At 40.7% G+C, this 21,786-nt stretch overlaps 1 protein-coding gene across 5 annotated transcripts in view; it reads right to left on the bottom strand.

Annotated features, from left to right (window-relative positions):
• Nucleotides 1-21,786, bottom strand: part of LOC120538750 (galectin-4-like) — a 56,862-nt gene that overhangs the window by 8,777 nt on the left and 26,299 nt on the right. For 4 of the 5 annotated variants that reach the window (XM_039768199.1, XM_039768196.1, XM_039768198.1 and 1 more), the window contains 6 exons: nt 20,167-20,196; nt 19,792-19,809; nt 15,594-15,611; nt 12,458-12,493; nt 8,736-8,771; nt 1,488-1,517 (listed from right to left, as the gene is read on the bottom strand). In XM_039768199.1, coding sequence (XP_039624133.1) covers nt 1,488-1,517; nt 8,736-8,771; nt 12,458-12,493; nt 15,594-15,611; nt 19,792-19,809; nt 20,167-20,196 — 168 coding nt within the window. The remainder of the gene's footprint in view (nt 1-1,487; nt 1,518-8,735; nt 8,772-12,457; nt 12,494-15,593; nt 15,612-19,791; nt 19,810-20,166; nt 20,197-21,786) is intronic. The other variant, XM_039768197.1, reaches the window with a different exon arrangement.

Here is a 21,786-nt window from a genome sequence, read left to right as displayed (position 1 = left end):
AATCAGGTTCGTATTTGGAGGATGTGTTGTGTTCAAGTTACTTTCCGTGTTTGTCAATCATTGTAAAGATAACAGGTTTCATTCATCGATTTGTTTCTTACTGCATCAATAAACAGCTCGTCTTCCTCATTTTCTGAGACGTGACACACTGCGTGCACGGGGTTTTTTTTTTTTTACACTGTCTTCCTTTAGCGGGACATTGACTTTTTCCACCCCACGGCTGTATTTAATGTTAGCTAAGACCCGGCACTTAAAAAATTCTCTCGCAGTTTCGCTGAGTTTGTGCCAAACACCACCCTGACCATCTCATCTTCCTCTGCATAAGCACAGTCCTTCACCCGTGAATATTTAGTGGCAGTGTTTCTATTGGATTGCCGCTGACGGACGGTCTTTTATGGGCAGGCACTAAATTACGGGGGAGGCGTAACTCCAACTCCCGCGGGCATCGAGCAAAAGTCTATTATAGTATATGGACGAAAAAGTAGGTTCCAGTTATGACCATTACGCGTAGAATTGAAACCTGCCCAACTTTTGTAAGTAAGCTGTAAGGAATGAGCCTGCCAAATTTCAGCCTTCGACCTACAAGGAGAGTTGGAGAATTAGTGATGAGTCAGTGAGTGAGTGAGTGAGTCAGTGAGGGCTTTGCCTTTTATTAGTATAGATTATGGGCAGACAGATGGATGAGGGTAGCTCAGTTTGAAATAGCTACCATAGATATGAATAAATGTACAAACTCTGCTACAGTTAAGATCAATCTCTGCTGGAAGATGAGGAGATAAAGGAAGGTGCGATGGAAAGGGCTGGGATGGCAGATAGTAGTCATTACAGGATAGGAGTGAAGTGGAGAATGATGATGTATGTTTTAGGGAACCCGTAATGCAAAACTACATCCTGCCTCCACCCGCTGAAAAACTACTTGGAAAAAAACGTATTCCTCTTTTCTTCCTCTCCAGTCTCCACCAAAATCTCTCTCCTCCTTTCTACCTCAGCTGGGTTTTTTGGAAGGGGGTGTGGTGTCAGTCAATCATTTTTACAGTGACAGCAGTTGCCCCGCCCAATTTTAAGTATCAGCCAATCATCAGAAAGAAGATCCAAAGGTTAAAAAAAAACAAAAAAAACACAGAAGTAAAATGACATAAGGGATAATGAAGGTGCAGAATGCAGGAGTTTACAGTAAAAGTTTAAAAGGGATAAACACAACTGTCTAAAATGACTTCCCACCCATGTAAACATGAATTTAGACTCCTCAAGTCAATCAGGGAGGCTGAAGTAGCCCTCCATGAACTTTACAGCATCAGTCAAGTTGAAGCTTCACTAGATTGGCTTCTTAATGCTTAAGAGCAGTTTGTGTTCTGCTGAGATTACACAAAAGTATTTCATAATAACATTTAATGCAATGTCAGCTGAAAATGTTAAAAGTCAGGCCTTCTTTCTACTAAGGAGTGACACGAAATCCATGAACATGTCAGTGGGTTGCATGTACTTACCGGACTGTAGATTGCTGGACCACCCATAATCTAGAAAAAAAATTAGAGGAAAATGTTAATCCCAGCTTTCCAACATTGCATTTCATCTTTATTGATTCACTCATTTTTCTCTCCACTTGGGAGTGTTGAGTGGCATGTTGGGTGTTGAGTGGCATGTTGAGTGACATGTTGTGTGTTACAGTAGTGCCAGCACAAGGCAGGAACCAACCCAGGACTTGATACCAGGGTGGTACCTTCAGCAATGTCAGATGGTTCTGAGCCAACAGTACTTGTCTCTCACCATACAGCGAGAGGATTTCCAGTTTGTAGTTGGTACTTGCCCCCCAACCCCCCTCCCTAAACCAATATATATATTTTAAACAGGAAACCTTTTAAACCTTATGGTGCTGTAAATGCCCAGTATGCTCGCCTGTCTTTCATTAGATCTAACTATGGGGCTTAAATCATAATGCACTACAGACACAGCTGTACTATAAAGCAGCAGTAAAGGCTAATTCATTTAGACCATGATATATTATATATAATTTTTTTTTTTTTTTTTTAATTCAGGCTGTCATAGTGACATCGTAGTTAGGATTGCCATCTCATAGGTTCACTGTGCCAGCTTTCTGTCCCATGCCCCGTTTTTGTCTGTGTGGAGTGTGCAAGTTCTCACTTTGTCCGTCTGCATTTCCTCCAGCTACTCGTGTTACCCTCTGACATCATAGACACGTCTGTCAGGATAACCAATGGTTTGAAATTGTGTGACTGGACCCTTTGATGGGCTGGCACTTTGTCCAGTGTTATTTCCTGCTTTGCGCCCAAAGTTACCAGGAAAGACGCTGGCCCTTATGACCCTGAATTCAGTTAAGTAATTTACAGGATGCTGTGCTATTTCAAACTAGCCAAAGTACCCAGCATTGTCCGGGTATACTTTTGTAATGGGTTATAGTAAGAAAGCAAATATTTGTGTGTTTTAAACATTTTCACCTTTTAGTCATTGCTGGCTGTCCTGTCACCTGTCATCTATTCTACAATCTGACTCTATCAATGTATCTGCTCAGTCAAGGATTTGTTCTTTTATTGTATGATTGGATTCCATAATTGCTGTAACTCTTTGCTAGTTTGGAGCCATCATTGCTACTTCTTTGTATTTCCAGGTTTACCATAAGAACAAAAGAAATCTGATAAATAAGGACACCATTCAGTTCATCAAGCTCGCTTGTCTAGCTAATAGCTAAGCTGTCCCAACATCTCATCCAGATTCTTCTTAAAGGTTGTCAAGGTTTCTGCTTCAACTCCATGTCTCCATAGTTTGTTTGAGCCCCACAACTCTTTGCATAAAGCATTGCTTCCTGGCTTCAGTCCTAAACGTCCTTCCTCTTAATTTCAACTGGTTTCCGTGAGTGTGATTCACCTTTAAGTTGAAAGAACGTGGCTGGATCTACTTTATCAACAAATTTAAAGACATTCAAAAATGTTGAAATCTTTTAGTCCTGGGATGCACCTGTTTAAATCACCGATCTTATTGTCTTCCAGCATTGAACCAAAAGGGCATTCAAACAGTGCCCTAGTTCAGTGGAATTAATTTAACTCTTTCTAAGACGTGTGTAATGTCCTCATAGTCACTTTTTGTCTTGGCCTATTTTCAGAAGGGTACATTTCTGTTATTTTATCTCTGAAAACCTCATTTATAATTATGCATATTAATGAAGCAGATCCCAAATGGACCTAGGTTTAAGTTTTTAAAGCCACTCATTGTTCCAATTGGATGAGATTTTGTAATGGTTGGTGGGTTGGCACCCTGCCCAGGATTGGTTCCTGCCTTGTGCCCTGTGTTGGCTGGGATTGGCTCCAGCAGACCCCCGTGACCCTGTATTCGGATTCAGCGGGTTAGAAAATGGATGGATGGATGCTGCATATTTTATGTGCTTTGTTTTTGCCCCTTGTTCCCTTAGAACTGGGGTGTCCAACTCTGGTCCGTTTTCATTCTAACCCTTTTCCTAATCATTGATCAGTTTTCACTGCTAATTAACTCCTTTTCCCTACATTTTCATAGCCCTGTTTGAAGGTTTCAGTCCTCTGAATTGTTTCTTCATTAAATGGCAGCCAAACAGAAATGAGATATGAAACGAGCTGACAGATGACCAGCTAAAGTGGAATGTCAAACTCCAACCAATTCCTTAATGAGAAGCCAATTCTTGTTGTCAATGAAAAGCCATCATTGAGTATCATGACTTGTTGCTGCTCTCATTCTGCCACAGCAGATATTTTGGTGACCTGAGCAGACCAACATGATCGTGATCTTCACCGTTCTTTATTTTCAGGCTATGTGGCGGCTTGTTTTGTGTCTCATTATTGTTTGGCTACTCATTAAGGAAAAAGAAACAACTAAGGAGTCTGAGTCGCGTCAATTCAAACGAAGGCAAAACAAGTTAATCAGCAGCAAAAACAGCTCACTAATTAAGAAGATGGTTAGAATGAAAACCTTCAGCCACTGCGGCCCACCAGGACTGGAGTTGGACACCCCTGCCTTAGAATATATGTCTTAGGGATTAAGCATTTTAAGGATACCTCTTTGAGGGGAATAGGAGGCCAAACCACGCCTGTGGGACCTTACATACAATGCACTGGTGTGTTTGGTAAGAGGATGAACATGACTGAAAAAAAGACAAGGAGGCACGCATTTTGAAAAAGGCGAGGAGAAGGAGCTGGGAAAAGGAGTGATTCGTAAGGCAGGAAATGCTCCGTATTTAGATTTGTTCAGGCACACGCAAAAACAAGTGCTGGCTGACCATGGGAGGACATCGGGGTGAACTGCACCGCCTTTTATTTATAACGCTTGTGTCTTCCTATGAGGGACGTTACCACCATTACACCTGGGTGAGGTGGACTTCGGCATCCAAGATAAGACTTGTCTCCAAGTGGTTCAGGGTCTGGTCATATTATTTAGTATCTGTTTATTTGTTCAGTTTTGTGTAGGATTGTCTAAAAGGGAATATGTGTAGAGTTCTGTTTGGGTTTTCATAATATACACTTTTGTTTGTTTAATTTACTTAATTGGACTGGTGGTTGTTTGTTGCAATACATAAAGGACACTTCCATCAAAGGGGATCAAATTAGGGCTAAGGTTCTGTCTATTTCCGTACCTGATATAATTAGTCTCTTACGAAGAGTAGGAGGTTCTCATGTATGCCGAGCTCCTTGTGGTATACCGGGTCCACAGCCCTCTCAGCAAAGGCCGTTTTAGTTAAATAAGTAATCACCGAGCAGCTTAGCGAGGGGGCGTGGTGGCTGTAGCGGACCTCAGGGTGATCTGCGATGTGGGCGTTTCTCACCTAGTGCACAGTGATTGTTCCTGGGGTTGCTAATGTGCTGCAGCTGCTATAGCCCCTCTCCATATATAGAAGCGCAAGTCAGATAGAAGGGAAGGAAGAAATAAGCGAAAAGAGAAGGAAATGGAGGTTGCAGGAGGAAGCAAGCGAGCCGGTGCAGGAGAGCTCGCGGCAGCTTAGCAGGCAGCCTGGGTGTTTGGCCAGCACCTGGCAGAAGTAGTAGTTGTGGTCGCTCCCGCAGAGTTTGCTTTGGAGGGCGGGAGTGACCGGAAGGCGCAGGAAGGTAGCGGGAGTCGGGACTTGGGACGTGGTGTCCCCTGCGTCAGAGCCTTGGTCGCGGGGGAATTCCCAAGTCGCTGTCCGGAGGAGCCGACCGGAGCCAAGGATCGGTGAGGTAATTGGAGCAGCAGAAGCAGGTACAAAGAAGGTCAGCTGCATGTAGGGGCGACTCCCCTATTGAGGAGTCCAGATGGGAGAAGTAGGGGGTCGCCTGTAGTAGAAACAGGATGCACCGGATTTGTAAAAGGATAGCTTCCAGCATGTTTTTAACCTCGTTGTTTTAAGAAGATTTTTTTAGTTGTTTTAAAATCCACTTCACTTCTGTTTTATGGATTATTTATTTAATGAAGATCTTTTTGAATAACTGCACTATTTATTTAAACACTGTTTTGTTTTGTTTGATTTTAAATAAAAGCACTTTTGCACTTTTATATACCATGTCCTTGCTCCATTGCTCCATTGCTATTGCCTCGCTGTCTAGCTCATCGGTAGCATTACCGACGGTGTTGGGTTCAAGGGCTCCCGAACATCAGATGGGAGCATGGAGCTTAACCCCCATTGTCACACTCCTCTTCTTATGTTTGGAGGAACTCGCTACAATTTATAGTAATCTCTTAAAATAAGTTTACTATGTATATATCTGGATATGTTTCAAGTTTACACAGGGAAGACTAGTTGGTCATGTTTGTGTATTTCTAGTATTCCTTATTTTGTCATTTGTACAGCTTTATTCCATTTTCCACTTTATAAAATGGTGAGATTGCTATTAATAAGTTGTCGATTATTGTAGTGATCATCTGTCTGCTATCATTGCAATTAATGCTGAAAAGGTGTGACCCCTTTTACTGTGGACACATACCAGAACTCAGCTTCTGAATACTCATAACTGGGGAGTATTATTTAATAGTTAGGCTTTCAATTAAATGTAACATACGTTAGGTTAAACTGCCTGGCCTCTGATGTTTTATTTCTGAGGGTGAATATGAAATACTATTTAGGTAACACGCTCTAAGAGAGCTGCTTAGCCCCTGAGGTTTTATTTTAAAATGCTTGATAGTTAAAAAGCACTTCATCTCTGAGGTTACATATAAAAAGTGACTATTAGCCATTGTCATATTGCTTTCTTGACAAATGATAACAAGTCAAACTAACTCAGATATTACAGTAAATTAAGTAATTCATATCATAAAGATAAAATTGATGTTTTAAACCAAAGATAATCAATCTGAGTCCGATTAATGGTCCAGTCTCCTATTCTGTTGGTTTGGAGATGTGAGGCTGTAGTGAAACTGGGTGAGTTAAAAACTTAACGCCTGTCTAAACTCACGACCATGTAAAAAAATGCCAACAATGTTATAAAGATGACTCAAAGTTGGTTTATCCATCCATTATTCAACCCACTATATCCTAACTACAGGGTCACGGGGGGTCTGCTGGAGCCAATCCCAGCCAACACAGAGCGCAAGGCAGGAAACAAACCCCGAGCAGGGCGCCAGCCCACCACAGGGCACACACTAGGGACAATTTAAGATCGCCAATGTACCTAACCTGCATGTCTTTGGACTGTGGGAGGAAACCTACGCAGACACAGGGAGAACATGCAAACTCTACCTGGGAAGCAAACCCAGGTCTCCTTACTGCGAGGCAGCAGCGCTACCCACTGCGCCACCCCAACGTTGCTTTATCCATCCATCTATTTTCCAACCCGTTGAATCCGAACACAGGGTCACGGGGGTCTGCTGGAGCCAATCCCAGCCAACACAGGGTGCAAGGCAGGAACCAATCCCGGGCAGGGCGCCAACCCACCACAGGACACACACACCCACACCCACACACCAAGCACACATAGGGACAATTTTAGAATCGCCAATGTAGCTAACCTGCATGTCTTTGGACTGTGGGAGTAAACCTCACGCAGACACAGGAGAACATGCAAACTCTACCTGGGAAGCAAACCCAGGTCTCCTTACTGCGAGGCAGCAGCGCTACCCACTGCGCCACCCCAAAGTTGGCTTATTCAACATTAATTTTAAATTGCTACACATCACAATGCTGAATTTCCATTAAAGCCTAAACTTGTAACTGCCTCATCATAAAATGGATTTGAATAAATGTCTGCCATCAAGAAACAATAGAAGTGGCTAACTCCATCCTGAGTTGTTTTCCTTCTAAAATATTCTGAATATAACAAAAGCTTTTGTTGCATTGTGGCTTATCCATTTCACACTTAGTAACAACACGCAGGTGCACAATTGTGTTGTTTTTTTGTTTTTTTTTTATAAATGTAAGGTTTGCTTTGATTGAAAAAAGCAGAGTCGTCAGTTCATTTCAGAGTCACTGTCATGAATACAAGTGCAGCGAAATTCCTCTCTGCATGTTTGACCAACATGCACCAGGCCAACATGGTCCTTGTCCAGTGGCTTGAATCTCCTGCTGTAGGTTATGTAAAATATAACATCACAAAAATAACGGATACTAGTGAGTGAAAAAGCCAAGTTTCCTTTCACCTACACTTTTATGAGACTGTTGCTGAACTTTCTCATCCCTATCAACGTCCTGGCAGTCAGACGCCATTAAGAAGTATACGAGTATCACACCGTGATGTGTAGAGTACAAGTCTAACAAGGTTATACTGAAGCTTTATAAGGCAGTTTGGTCTTCTGCTCAAAAAAACATAGCAGCACAAGAGAAAGTCCAGAGAAGATTGACCATGCTGAAACTGGGTCTGGAAGGAATGAGTTATGAGGAAATAAAAGGAGCTGAGCCTTTTCACTTTAAACAAAAAGAGAGACTTAAGAGGTGACATGATTGAAGTGTTTAAAATTATGAAGGGAATTAATCCAGTGGATCGAGACGGTGACTTTAAAATGAGTTCAATAAGAACACGGGAACACAGATGGAAACTTGTTAAGAGTAAACTTCACACAAACATTAGGAAGTTTTTGTTCATACAGAGAACCACAAACACATAAATAAGTGACCAAGTAGGACTGGTGATCTTTGTTTGATTGAATAGCCTGTTCTCATCAAAAATATTCTAATGTTCATTTCGCATGCAATTTCACAACAGTGAAACTCACTAAAAGAGGTGTTTAGAAGTTTGTCTGTTTGCTTTGTTCCTGTTCTGGACTGAAATCTGTAACATTGAACCACAACCTTCGTTATTTTTGGCAGCCAGATTCAAGTATACGGGTGGCTGCCCCCAAACCTCTTTCTGTGTGGTGTGCAATCTACAGTATTACAGGAATTTGGGGAGATGAGAAAAAGAGCATTCCTTTTAAGGGATTTGTAACGCTGCTCACCTGATTTGGATCTGCATGGATTCCGCAGGAAGTGTTCAGATAAAAATAAATGCTAAAAAACTGTCTTCGACAATGTCAATCCACGATGAGACAAAATGACATACTCTTGGACAACAGCCATAATCCAGCGAGACAATCAAATTGTAATGGTACCAGCTCATATACGTCATTGGCTAGTGGCATGTAACATCAGATTTGCAACCATTCTGCTCCTTTACTTTTGAAACCAGAGCAACACTTTGTGATCTCATCGGAAGAATCTGAATCAGTGTGGCCAAGATATGAACAGAAATCCCCTTCAGAGTGTCCAAACACCCAACACTTGATACAAAGCAGAAATAACACATACTCACCGGAAGGTTTCCTCCTTGATAGCCTGGCATTCCACCCTGAAAGAGTAGAGAGAGGACATATTTAGGGAGGTCATAGGTCAGTCTGGGCAAAAAAAAGACAAATGCCACACAAACAGAACTACTAATGGAAACCGTTTGCAATATATTTAGGTGAATATTACTTATTCCAGCTGCATGCTTAGTTACTGAGGATATTTTTCTGGAATTAAGGTATGCAGTTTCGGCCTTGCATTTTAAACTTGATGATTATGTGGTCTGATCTTTTGGTTACAACTTTGGCTTCTCGTTTGATTTTGCTTTCTTCTCCCGATCTCTTTATACAAATTTATATATCTCTGTCTCTTCACTCTGTTACTGTATCTTGAGTAGTATGTGATAGTTTGGTAGGTTATCTTTGGGTATTCTTGCGTTGTTTGGTCTTCCTGCAAAGTGCACATCATAGGGGCATCCAGTATCAGTCTGCTTTGGGGCAGCTGCTGGTTTGGGGCAGCTGCTGGTTTCTGATATTCATGGACCTGCATTCTGATGGTCTCACCTTTGTGGACCATGCTGAAATTGGGTCTAGAAGGAAAGAGTTATGAGGAAATGTTAAAGGAGTCGAGTCTTTTCACTTTAAACAAAAGGAGATTAAGAGTAGACATGATTGAAGTGTTTAAAATTATGATGGGCATTAGTCCAGTGGATTAAGACTGCGACTTTAAAATAAGTTCATCACGAACACTGGGACACAGTTGGAAACTTGTTAAGGGTAAATTTCACACAAACGTTAGGAAGATTTTGTTCACACAAAGAACCACAAACGCATGAATAAGTGACCAAGTAGTGCGATAGACTATAGGACTTTAGGAACTATCAAAACTTGACTTGATGTCATTTTAGAAGAATTAAGTGGACAGGACTGGCCAGCTTTGTTGGAATGAATAGCCTGTTCTCGTCTAACATTTTCTAATGTTCATTTTGCATGCAATTTCACAACAGTGAAACTCACCACAAGAGGTGTTTATGAGTGTCACACACGTGCGTATGGGATGCAGCTAAAAGGCTCAATTGATGGCAATTCCTCGCCAAACTGGGACATGGCAGAGTGCACTAATCCTTGCTCTTTTTCATTGACAGACTGATCACGGGAAATTCCACTTGGGTCAGATGACGTCACTTTCATTTCCTCTCTGATGACATCATTTCCTGTTTCCCACTATATAACCACCATGTTTGCCTGTTTGCTTTATTCTTGTTCTGGACTGAAATCTGTAACATTGAACCCCAACCTTCGTTATTTTTGGTAGCCAGATTCAAGTATATGGGCGGCTGCCCCCAAACCTCTTTCTGTGTGGTGTGCAATCTATTACAGGAGTTTAAAATGTTTTTGGGGTGATGAGAAAAAGAGTATTCCTTTTAAGGGCTTAGCAACGCTGTCCACCCAATTTGGATCTGCATGTATTTCTCAGAAAGTGTTCAGATAAAAATAAATGGTGAAAAACAACATGGCTAAACACAATCCACGATGAGACAAAATGACATACTCTTGGACAAGAGCCATAATCCAGTCAGACAATGAAACTGTAATTCAAATCAGCTGAGAAGAAAACACGGTACCTGTGGTCTTAGATGAGTTACCACTTTGGCCAGTGCAAAACTTTGTATGCTGATATTGGTGTCCTTCCATCAGCACTGGCGCAGTCCTGCTGCCTGATGGGAATTGTAGTCCCTACTGAGCACTTGCTTTTGGGTATGCCCTCTCAATTACAATCATTCTCCCTAATTCACCATATAACTTATATTTTAAGTTTGATCCAAAATGCAAAATTTCATGTGAATCAGCCCAAAATTTTCACTGGTTCATATGCCATTCCTAAATATTACCAGAATGCACTTCACAAAAACATTTGATTCTTTAGCTCTATTTCAACCAAAGCCGAATATGAGTGTCCACACATGGTACTGTCTGGTGTCACAGAGAGTGAGATATCAAATTTAAAGTACCATAAAGACCACCAGCTAAATACAACTGGGAGGCAATGCTGAATTCAAATGCAGCACAAAGAATTCTGAGAAAATGTTCTAACACATTGTGTTCAAGTCTTGACCAAACCTTCACAGAGAACTGATCTGGTGTGATAGGACTACATACAGTATGCTCATTTTGCTGTTCTTAAAATTTTGGGTTTTGAAGATGGTCAAACTGTCATGATGTCACATGGTACCTATGGAGGAATATTTCGGACAAAATGAAATAAATAAATAAATGCGTAAATAAATAAAAGTACTGTGAAATGTGAGCATAAATAAATAAATGTGTCATGAAATGACAGCCTTAATAAATAAATATGTCATGAAATGAGAGCATAAATAAATAAATGTGTCACGAAATATGTTTTTTGTTGCTTATTTATTTATTTATTTCATTTTGTCCGTAACATTCCTGCAAACCGTCATGAAATACGGCTTGAAATAAAACTGTCACTTTCACTCGTCAAAGTTGAGAGGGTGGGCCTTAACACGCCCTCTAGTTACTGATTGGTGAATCGATAGCACAAGAATTAATTAGAAAAATGCTTACTACTGCCGATGAAATGGATTCTGCCGAAGATATTACGTATTTCAGAGAGAGATTGAAGATTTATCGGAAGAAATTACAATGTTGGCGGCCCTTTTAGACTCCGATATAGATGAAACTGTTTTTGAAATTATCGAAGAACTGGTGGAACGGACTCTACTACACTGCAGTTCAGGTGATGCAGTACCCTGCTCTGGACGTCCATCCTTTGACATTCCAGCTGAGTCAATAGAACACCTTCTGTTATGCGGTTTAAAAGTACGACAGATTGCAGATCTGTATGATGTATCAGAGAAGACGATCACAAGACGAATGAGCCAGTTTGATATACGGTAAGCTGCAACGGCTGTATTAGTTTAGGTACTTTGACATGGAATGCCCAAAGCAGCTCCACCTAATATTTTGAACTGAACAACTTTACCACTGATCAGAGCTGTACAGTTGTTTGAAAAAGTAGCTGCGAATATGCAACTGACTTTCTACTCGTAAAACAAGGGTCAAATACTCAGTTCTAAAAGGGCCGCCAACATTGTAATTTCTTCCGATAAATCTTCAGTTCTCTCTCTGAAATACGTAATATCTTCGGCAGAATCCATTTCATCGGCAGTAGTAAGCATTTTTCTAATTAATTCTTGTGCTATCGATTCACCAATCAGTAACTAGAGGGCGTGTTAGAGCCCACCCTCTCAACTTTGATGAGTGAAAGTGACAGTTTTATTTCAAGCCGTATTTCATGACGGTTTGCAGGAATGTTACGGACAAAATGAAATAAATAAATAAGCAACGAAAAACATATTTCGTGACACATTTATTTATTTATGCTCTCATTTCATGACATATTTATTTATTAAGGCTGTCATTTCATGACACATTTATTTATTTATGCTCACATTTCACAGTACTTTTATTTATTTACGCATTTATTTATTTATTTCATTTTGTCCGAAATATTCCTCCATAGGTACCAGCCCAAATACATCATTGGCTACTGGCATGTAAAATCAGATTTGCAACTATTCTGTTCCTTTACTTGGGAGACCAGAGCAACATTTTGTGTACCCATAGGATGAATGTGAATCAGTGTGGCCAAGATATGAACAGAAATCCCCTTCAGAGTGTTCAAACACTCAACACTTGATACAAAGCAGATAAAACACATACTCACCGGAAGGTTTCCTCCTTGATAGCCTGGCATTCCACCCTGAAAGAGGACAGAGAGACAACATATTTAGGGAGGTCATAGGTTGGTGTGGGGGAAAAAAAAAAAAAAAGACAAATGCAACACAAATAGAACTACTAATGAAACAAGTCTGGAATATATTTAGGTGAATATTACTTATTCCAGCTGCCTGCTTAGTTACTGAGCATCCTTTTCTGGAATTATGGTCTGTGATTTCTGCCTAGCATTTTAAACTTGATGATTATGTAGTTTGATCTTTTGGTTACAACTCTGGCTTCTCATTTGATTTTGCTTTCTTCTCCTGATCTCTTTATACAAATAGATATATCTCCGTCTCTTCACTCCGTTTCTGTATTTTGAGTAGTATATGGTAGTTTGGTAGGCCACCTCACTTGGGGGTACTCTGGGTATTCTTGCGTTGTTTGGTCTTTCTGCAAAGTGCACATCACAGGGGCATCCAGTATCAGTCTGCTTTGGGGCAGCTACTGGTTTCAGCTACATATTCATGGACCTGTATTCTGATGGTCTCACCTTTGTGTAACTCTTAGAACAAGTTTAGTTGACTCATTGTAGTATGCATGTTGCTGTTGTTATAACATCTGCTCATCATGGACGTCTGACTGCTCAGGGTGGCAGCAGATGCTACTGATTTTGGAGTCGGGGTAAGCAAGACAAAGTTGTAACTGATAAGACAGGAATCAAAGAAGCACAGCCAAGGAGGTGAAACAAATTGTAACATGATAATGGAGTGAGAAGATTGGTAGCCAAGACGTTTAACTGAGCCAAAATTAAAAGGTGTGAGTCATTTTAAAGAGTTTTTTTATTAAATGCACAGAATGTTTTTAGGTTGAATCCACAAACTTGGACAACCAGGATGTGAATGATGCAGACTTTCATACCATCACGGTAATGACATAACTCGTCAAATATTCCTGTTTGGCTGCCTAACACCCATTTGGTAACCAGGAGAACACAAGTCACACAATGACGGTGCCCACAACAAAAACAAAATGGTGCTGTGGGAGGGCAGAACTCATTTTCAATAGCTTCAAAAACACATTTGAGCCACAATAAAAATATAAAGACTAGATTCCTTGATTTTTAAAAACCCAAAAATGTGGGTCTCTGAAATTTTTTGAGGCAACTTAAAATTGACAATCATTTTGTTCTGCTCTTGACTGAGCTTTTATCATTAGCAACTTTGCAATCTGCACTTATTTTTACACCTCACAAAATGTTCTCTTTTTCAACATTGGTGAACATATTAAGATTTGATCTTCTTTTAAACAGTATCTTTAGATAAAGGTGATGAAATTAAGAAAAATGTTATTTCTGTCTGTGTTAAAAGTAAGTGCCCCTTTGGCTTTACTAGCAGCTCTTGCCTCCTTCCTCGCCTTAAATACTCCCACAGTATCTTAACAGGATTCACTTCCAGGCTTTGTCTTGGCCATTCCAGAACCCTCTAATTCTTCCTTCCTTCCTTGGTGGATTTACTGCTATGTTTAGGGTCATTGTCAAGTTGCAAGGTCCACTCTCGATCAAGCTTCAGTCTGCGGATAGGTTATCCTCAAACACCCTCTGGTACAATAATGAATTCATAGTGGATTCTGTGATGTTGATGCAGCAAAGCAGCCCCCAAATGGATCATTTCCAGCACCATGCTTTACAGTTGCTATCAGGTACCTCTGGTCAAATGGCGTCTCTGGTTTTCACCAAACTAATCTTCTGCTGCTCTGGCCAAATAACTCCTCTGTTTGCCTTCTCTGTCCAGAGCACAGTGTTCTAGAAGCTCTGGTCTTTGGCTAGGTGTTCAGGGGCAAACATATTATTGCCCTGATTTTCTGTTTCCTCCTGGCATATGTGCCATGTAGATCTAAACTGTGCTGCCTCTTCACAACCTGTAGGCCCCAACAAATTCTGGGCTTCTTTGAGACTTCTTACAGCTCTTGGGCTGAACTTTCTGGGGTGGCCTGGCCTGGATAAGTGGGCAGTTGTTTGAAATCTTCTCCACCTGAAGATGGTCTTCAGGACTTTGAAATGGCTCTTCCTAGACTCACAGGCATTGTCACACACATGCTCATGGGAGGCAGTTAATTAAAGGGGTCAAAAGAGGGTAATTTCATGTCACACCAGGGGATGGCAGAGTCCACTGACCCTTTCACTCTAAGACTAACCATGGGGAATTCTGCCTGGGCCTGATGACAGTTTCCAGTTACGGGCCTGATGACTTCATGTCCTGTTCTGGGCCCGATGATGTCCCTTCATCCACCAGCCTGACATTACACATGAGTTCTGTTCTGGACAAACTCTCTAAAGAGATATTGTTGCTTTTTCTTTAATTTTCAACCCACTCTTCAAGTATACAGGGTGGCTACACCAAACCTTTTTTCAGTGTTTCTCGTTTTATTTGACAGCGTGTAGATCCTTCTTTCTGAAGGCCTCAGAGAGCTCTGTCACTCCAGATATGATAGTACCACACACTTCAGAACCAAAGAGTAAACCAAACTAAATGTCTAAGTTAGCTTAAATAAAATGTTTCCAGACCAGATCATTTCTGATGAAGTTCTCATCATTTGTACCTTATCTGGTGCATGTGAGATATTTGAGGGAGTGATAAATGCAAGCATGGACTTACTTTTGCCGAATGTTAAATTTGCATTTATGTTTAAGTGAAACATGGCTACAAAATGTAAATGTGGTGTGATGTGTGCTATATCATATTTATGTAAAGATACTATTTAAATGAAGATCACATCTTGATATGTCCATACATGTTAAAAAGAAAGAAAAAAAAAAAACATTTCATGGGGTGGACCCTTTTTACAATAACATCACTTCAGGAATTCAGAATTCCATTTGTGACAGAAACTGGTCACCCCAGCGCAACAATTGAGAAGACTGTGATGAAAAACAAAAGAAAAGAAAATCATCTGTAGTTAAAGAGAAAAATTGGGACAAACAGAATCATTGAATGCATTTGTCATTAAAACAAACTGAAAAAAATGATAAAAAAACCAAACAAACAGCAGCAGCATCTGCAGCACAGTAGACAGGCAGGCTGTAGTGTGCTATAAGTGAGCGACTCTCTCATTTTACAGCTTAAAAATAAAAATCAGCTCACCTGATAGCCTGGCTGACCCTGTGGATGTAAAGAAGAAAAAAGTGGAATAAAGCATCATTACAAGACAGTAAAGTAAGAAGTAATTCTGGTGTTGACCATCCACAAGAATAGAACAATAAAAAAATAAATAAATCAGGCCAAAACAAATACCAAATAAAAAAGGTACAGAAATGGGCTCCCCATGCGCCAAAACTCAGAGCACAATAAACACCACCTACAGACTGGCATCTGAACTTGGCAATAACTTTTTCCGGTTTCTTTGTGGTGGCGGCCTGCACCACCACCACCTACTCAAAGCATCATGATGCTCCAACATTGATAGACTAAAAGCCAGAAGTCTACGTGACCATCATCATTAAGTCCTTTCCGTGAGAACCCTAAATCCAAAGAGGACTGTTTCATTTATGTTAGGTAGATTGCCCAGAGGGGACTGGGCGGTCTCATGGTCTGGAATCCCTACAGATTTTATTTTTTTCTCCAGCCATCTGGAGTTTTTTTGTTTTTTCTGTCCACCCTGGCCATCGGACCTTACTCTTATTCTATGTTGATTAATGTTGACTTACTTTATTTTCTTATGGTGTCTTTTATTTTTCTATTCTTCATTATGTAAAGCACTTTGAGCTACATTTTTTGTATGAAAATGTGCTATATAAATAAATGATATTGTTGTTGTTATTGTTATAAGACAAAGAAAAAGCTAAAGCATTTCTAGAATTTAAAGAGCAATTTTGGAAGAATTTAGGAATCACTTTTTACACAGTTTTGAGTCTGATTACAGGTTTATGGAGTCAGTGTTGTCACAAGTACAGAGTGCAGTGAAATTCTTACTTGTGTGTGCAAACAGGCATGTAACGCGCACCGCTGCTCCTTAGTTTTGATAGTTTGGCTTCCCGTTATAATGCATCAGCCCCCTGCATTTATGTCTGGCACAAGGGCTTAAGGAGAAATGTTATATCACCATTATCTACAGGCACAGTGCACAAGAAGATCAAATCTCGATATGTCCAGAAATGGGGTGGACTTACTTCTTCATGTCCTTATTTATATTTACACCGGTAATGGCGCACTGCACAATAACGTGCAGTGAATACACTCGACTTGAGCATTCCTAGTGTGGTGGATTGCCGGCATTTCACTCCGGCCCTCAACCCCAGGCCGCCAGGAGGAGCTCTCCCGACAGCATGATCATGCCCCGAGTTCCAGCAGGGCATCATGGACTATGTAGTGTTTGTACACAGCCCTGCTGGATACCTTGGGGGCCACCAGGCGTTGCTGTAGGGGGGCTCGTAGGCTCTTATGTGCCCTATGACCCGGGAGTGCGTCACGGTCACGTGACAGGAAGAAACGACGTGCTCTCGGGTTGAAGAAAAGGATTATTTACCCTGACCCGGAAGGAATAAGGACTTGTAGACTGTTGGACAGGAACACCTCCGGGTCAGGGAATATAAAAGGACTGTGGGAGCTCCCAGACGATGAGCTGAGCTGGGAGGCAGGGTGGCTAAGCGTCTGGGAGTGGAGGATTGTTGTTATTGTTGTTATTGAAGAATTGTGGAGAGGAGCGTGCTTTGTGCACTTTATTATTATAATAAATATCATCATTGGATTTTTACCTGGTGTCTGACGTATAGTCTGAGGGTACAAGGGTGCGAGAAGCACCATATTCTATTACACTAGTTTTCATTCTCTTTCTCTGTACGTTTAACATTCATTTGCTCAGAGGTTGATGTGCCCGCTGCTTCCTGAGCAGCTCGTCTTTTCTCCACCCTAGCGGCCCACTTCTTCTTTTCTTTTATCTTTTCACGTTAAAATTGATTATTAACATACTTAGTATGTTTTCCTTAATTTTTCACTTAAGCTGGCACTTGAGGCAGATTGAAGACTTAAGAATGATTTAAGATATGAAGAGGTAGGGGAAGTGATGGCGAAGGTGGTAGGGAATGAGAAAGGCGCCCATACACATGCGCCACACAGCCGCCCTGCTGGCCACTGCCAAGAGTTGATTCTACAATAAAATAAAAGTAAAAAAAGAGGACTAACCTTGGAGGTTAGTCATGACCCTGAAAGCGGATAGTAGACCTCACGTAGTACATGTGTACCAAATTTCAGGCCAATAGGTGAAATGGTTTGCAGGTGATTTAAAATCCTGGACAGACAAACAGACAGCCATGGTAGCGTAATATATATAAAGATTTCTTTGCTTAGCAGATGGTTGTATCCAAAGTGACATACAATAGAGGTCAGCCTAATCAAGGAACATCAGTCTGGGATTTGTTCAGGGACAAGGGGACATAACTGATCACCACAAGAGAAAAGCCAAAACAAAATACAAGCGAGTTACAATCCCTAACACCGAATATCAGTTAGATCAAAATTCACCAAACAAGAGGGAGAAATCAAATGCATCTTGAACACATTGAGGGAATCATGGGTATGAATGGACAAGGGTAGTTCATCCCAACAGCCAGGAGCTACACATGAAGAGAGTCTGGATAGAAATTTGATTCCACACAGGGTTGGCTTCACCAGACCATAACAACAATTTACTTTTTGTATTGGTCAAAAATCACACAAGATGTGCTGCAATAGGCTTTAACAGGCCCGGTTTTTTGACTGCCCCATCTTGGGAAAGGCATTTCAGAGAGAGACCCCCTTTCCAGGTAGGTTGGGTGTGCAATTAGTGTCAAAAAATTGGGTAAATACAACACAATGTACAGAACAGAACACTAGTAATCCTCTTCACAGATTTAGATGGCCACCTCAGGAACACAATACAACAGTACAATAGTAAAAGCTACGAAGCAAAATGCAAGAATAGAAAACATCACATGAGAATTCAGATTTTTTTCAGACTCCTGGACACCTTGGCCAACAAGCTGCCTCCCCCTACTGGCCATTTTACAGCTGAGTCAGTGCTAGGTGGGCCAATGTGATGAAAGACCCTTCTACCCAATGATTTCAGTACTCCTTTATCAGGGGTGCCACCAAGTGCCACAGATGCCATTTATCAGCTGAACTAAGTAGTTTGAGAAGTACCACAGGACTTCACAAGTGTCTCCACATATAAGGATTTGAACTTAATACGTGCTGCTATAGGAAGCCAGTGTAGTGATCTAAAGAGAGGAGTGACATGTGTCTGCCTCAGCTGGTTCAACACCAGATATGCAGCTGTAAGAGTTGAGACCCATAAATATTTTTCTGCAGGCTGAAGGGACGTTAGTTATGACATTTGCCACTAGTTGCGTTTACTAGACTACCCTCTGCATCATTTGGCCAAGTGGCATCCTTGAAGTGCTCGAGCGATTGTGTGATGCTGTGCGGAGAAAACAACCCGAATTATGGAGATCAGACGAGTGGCTTCTGCATTACGACAACACAGCATTGAGTGTGCGTCAGTTTCTCATAAAAAATGGGATGACAACCATTTCCCACTCCAAAATCCCCTTCACTCCCTGGACCATGCACCCTGCGATTTTTTCTTATTTCCAAGAATGAAGAGGGACCTTAAAGGAAAGCGTTTTCAGGATGGAGAGGGGGTCAAGAAGCAAAATGACGAAGGCACTGAAGGCTGTCCCTTTGCAAGAGTTTCAGAACAGTTTTGAACAATGGAAAAAGTGGTGGGACAAGTGGATTGCATCTCAGAGTATTTTGAGGGTGATTACATTTTGGAAATGTTCTAAGAAATATACGATAAAAAAAAAAAATCCTTGTTATTTTTGAACCATTGTATTTGGAATTACCTGTAGTTGCTTGGTGATGTACGGCAGCAAAAAGTGGCAGTATTTCAGTTGTGACATGACCAGATTCAAGATTTCAATAAAATAAATTGAATATTTAAGATTCAGTCGCCTACAAAATTATTCTGAGCTGTTTAGAATTCACTCAGTGACAGGAACTGGGCATCCAATAACTGGCACAACAGCCAAGATGGATCGCATGAGAGTGCAGAGAAAACTGGAACATGTAAATACCACATAAAATACTTTTTTCATTGTCGTGGACATCATAGGGAACTTATTTTTGCAAATTTTTAAACTGAAAAGTTATACTCTTGAAATGTAAACTTAAACATTATAAAAATAACAGCAGTCACAATAGCAGCAAATTAGGTGCTGGCAGAACTTGACGAGTAAGCTGTGGAAGGCTAACTGGGTGTGATTCTCTCGTTCTGCTACTTTAAAGTCAAGTAATTACAGCTCACCTGATAGGCTGGCTGACCCTGGGGAAGGAAAGAAAGAAAGAAATTAAGACAAAAGCAGAATGAGAATTCTAAAATGAGAAGTTATTCTATCAATTCTGCTAACAAAAAGGTAATGATAAATTAATACTATTGGGGAAACTGGAAGTGCCTGAATACTGGGCAAACCAAAGGCTTGGCCTTGTTGTGTTGATGACATGATCTCCATATTCTGCCCCTGATTTGGCCATCAAACATTATTTTATAAAGATGCCTTTCACAGATCATGCCAGTGATTAAATGAACACAGGCCCTGCTCAGACACCTCCATGGTGAGCCCACAAATGGGCTGTTGGAAGTCCTGATCTCTGAAGGGAAAAGAAGATGAAAATGACTTACCGGGAAAGAGGGAATATTCATCGTCTGGCTCTAGAGAGGAAGCAAACAACAGAACACAATGACAATCTGAGCTGGCGGAGGCCTAAAAAGACAGCAAGACTCCCAGAAGATCCTGCTCATTTCTAACACGTAGTTTACACTGCTCTTTAGTCTCGTGTGTCCACTCAGTTAGTGCGTTTGCATGCACACATAACCGGGTTAAGGTGAATAACATGATTAAGGGCAGAAACCTGGTTTCATAATCTGCATTTATAAGTAATCCTCTGAAATTCTCCTTTGACAAAAACACTCCATTACCATTAAACTGCACAAAAAAAAAAAGTTAAAAATCATCATTGAATACCATGAATCGGCAAATAAGCCAGACTCCTGTGATAATTTTATGTTTTATAAATATGTTTAGTCAAATTGGCGCTTTACTTATAGGTTTCTGTTAGTGGAATGCATGCAGCATACTCTTTTCTGATTGGCTGTGTGTTTCTGGCCTTACACCCAGTGCTACCTGATAATAATGCTGTTCGTATTTTTACTTCATTAAGATAAATGTTACATTAGGTTATTTACTGCTTTAAAAAGTAATCCGACTACTTAACGCTTGTTACTTTTAACATATTTCCCTAGTGCTCTCCAGATTCTGTTGCTGAGTTCAGCACAGTATGTTATGTTCATCCACATAAATTAAGCAATTTCTGAAATATTCAGAAAGAGCGTTTCACCCAGAAGAAGTTAGAATATGATCACCTGGGGCCTCATGTATAACGCCATGCGTAGAACTCGCACTATAACATGGCGTAAGCACAAAAGCTGAAATGTGCTTACGCACAGAAAAATCCAGATGCAGGAATCTGTGCGTACTCCAACTTCCACGTTCTTCCGCTACATAAATCCCGATCAGCGTGAAAACTAACGCTCGTGCACGCGCATTATGTAACGCCCCAAATCCTCCCAGAATTACGCCTATTTGAATATGCAAATCAATATAAATCGCCCTTAAGCGCAGCCTTCTGTGAAAAGACAATGGGAAAAGCACGGGGAAAATATAAGAATTTCAGCGAATACCAAGTGGAGGCAAATGAAAAACATACTATTTGTTCAAATAAACCGTAGTATAATCAACAAAATGAAGTTGATCGAGTGACATAGCGTGTTGGAGAAACATGAAAGCTCACATCCACAAAATCGCACAGTGCCGGAAATAAAAAAGAAGTCACATATCAAAGTCGCCGTGAAAAGCCGAGTTGTAGCCCACTGTCTGAGTGTCATATGAAAGTTTATTAGGGTACAGAGAAAAAGGCACACGGTGGGGAAAAACGAAATGTCAACTTCAATCTCGACATTTCCACTTTAATCACGTAGTTTATTTTGTCATTTAGTAGAAGATCATAAACTTCATCTTAAAATCGTTTAATTAACCAGTTTCTCAAATCACATCGTAATTAAAGTAGCACGTTAAATGCTTTGTTTTGTATTTGATCTTCTATGTGCTCTATGTGTGTGAATCACTACTTGCTTCTTAAACCGGCTCTCTTCCTCCAACTGGACACAGAGTCCATTACATTCGTAATATTACAGTTCTCTGAATAACTAAAATACTGAGATGTATACGTGATATCATTTTCA

This window comes from Polypterus senegalus, chromosome 11, assembly GCF_016835505.1.
Source record: "Polypterus senegalus isolate Bchr_013 chromosome 11, ASM1683550v1, whole genome shotgun sequence".
NCBI lineage: Eukaryota > Metazoa > Chordata > Cladistia > Polypteriformes > Polypteridae > Polypterus > Polypterus senegalus.
The sequence above is the reverse complement of the archived record's forward strand: the minus strand, read 5'-3'. Positions and strand labels throughout refer to the sequence as shown.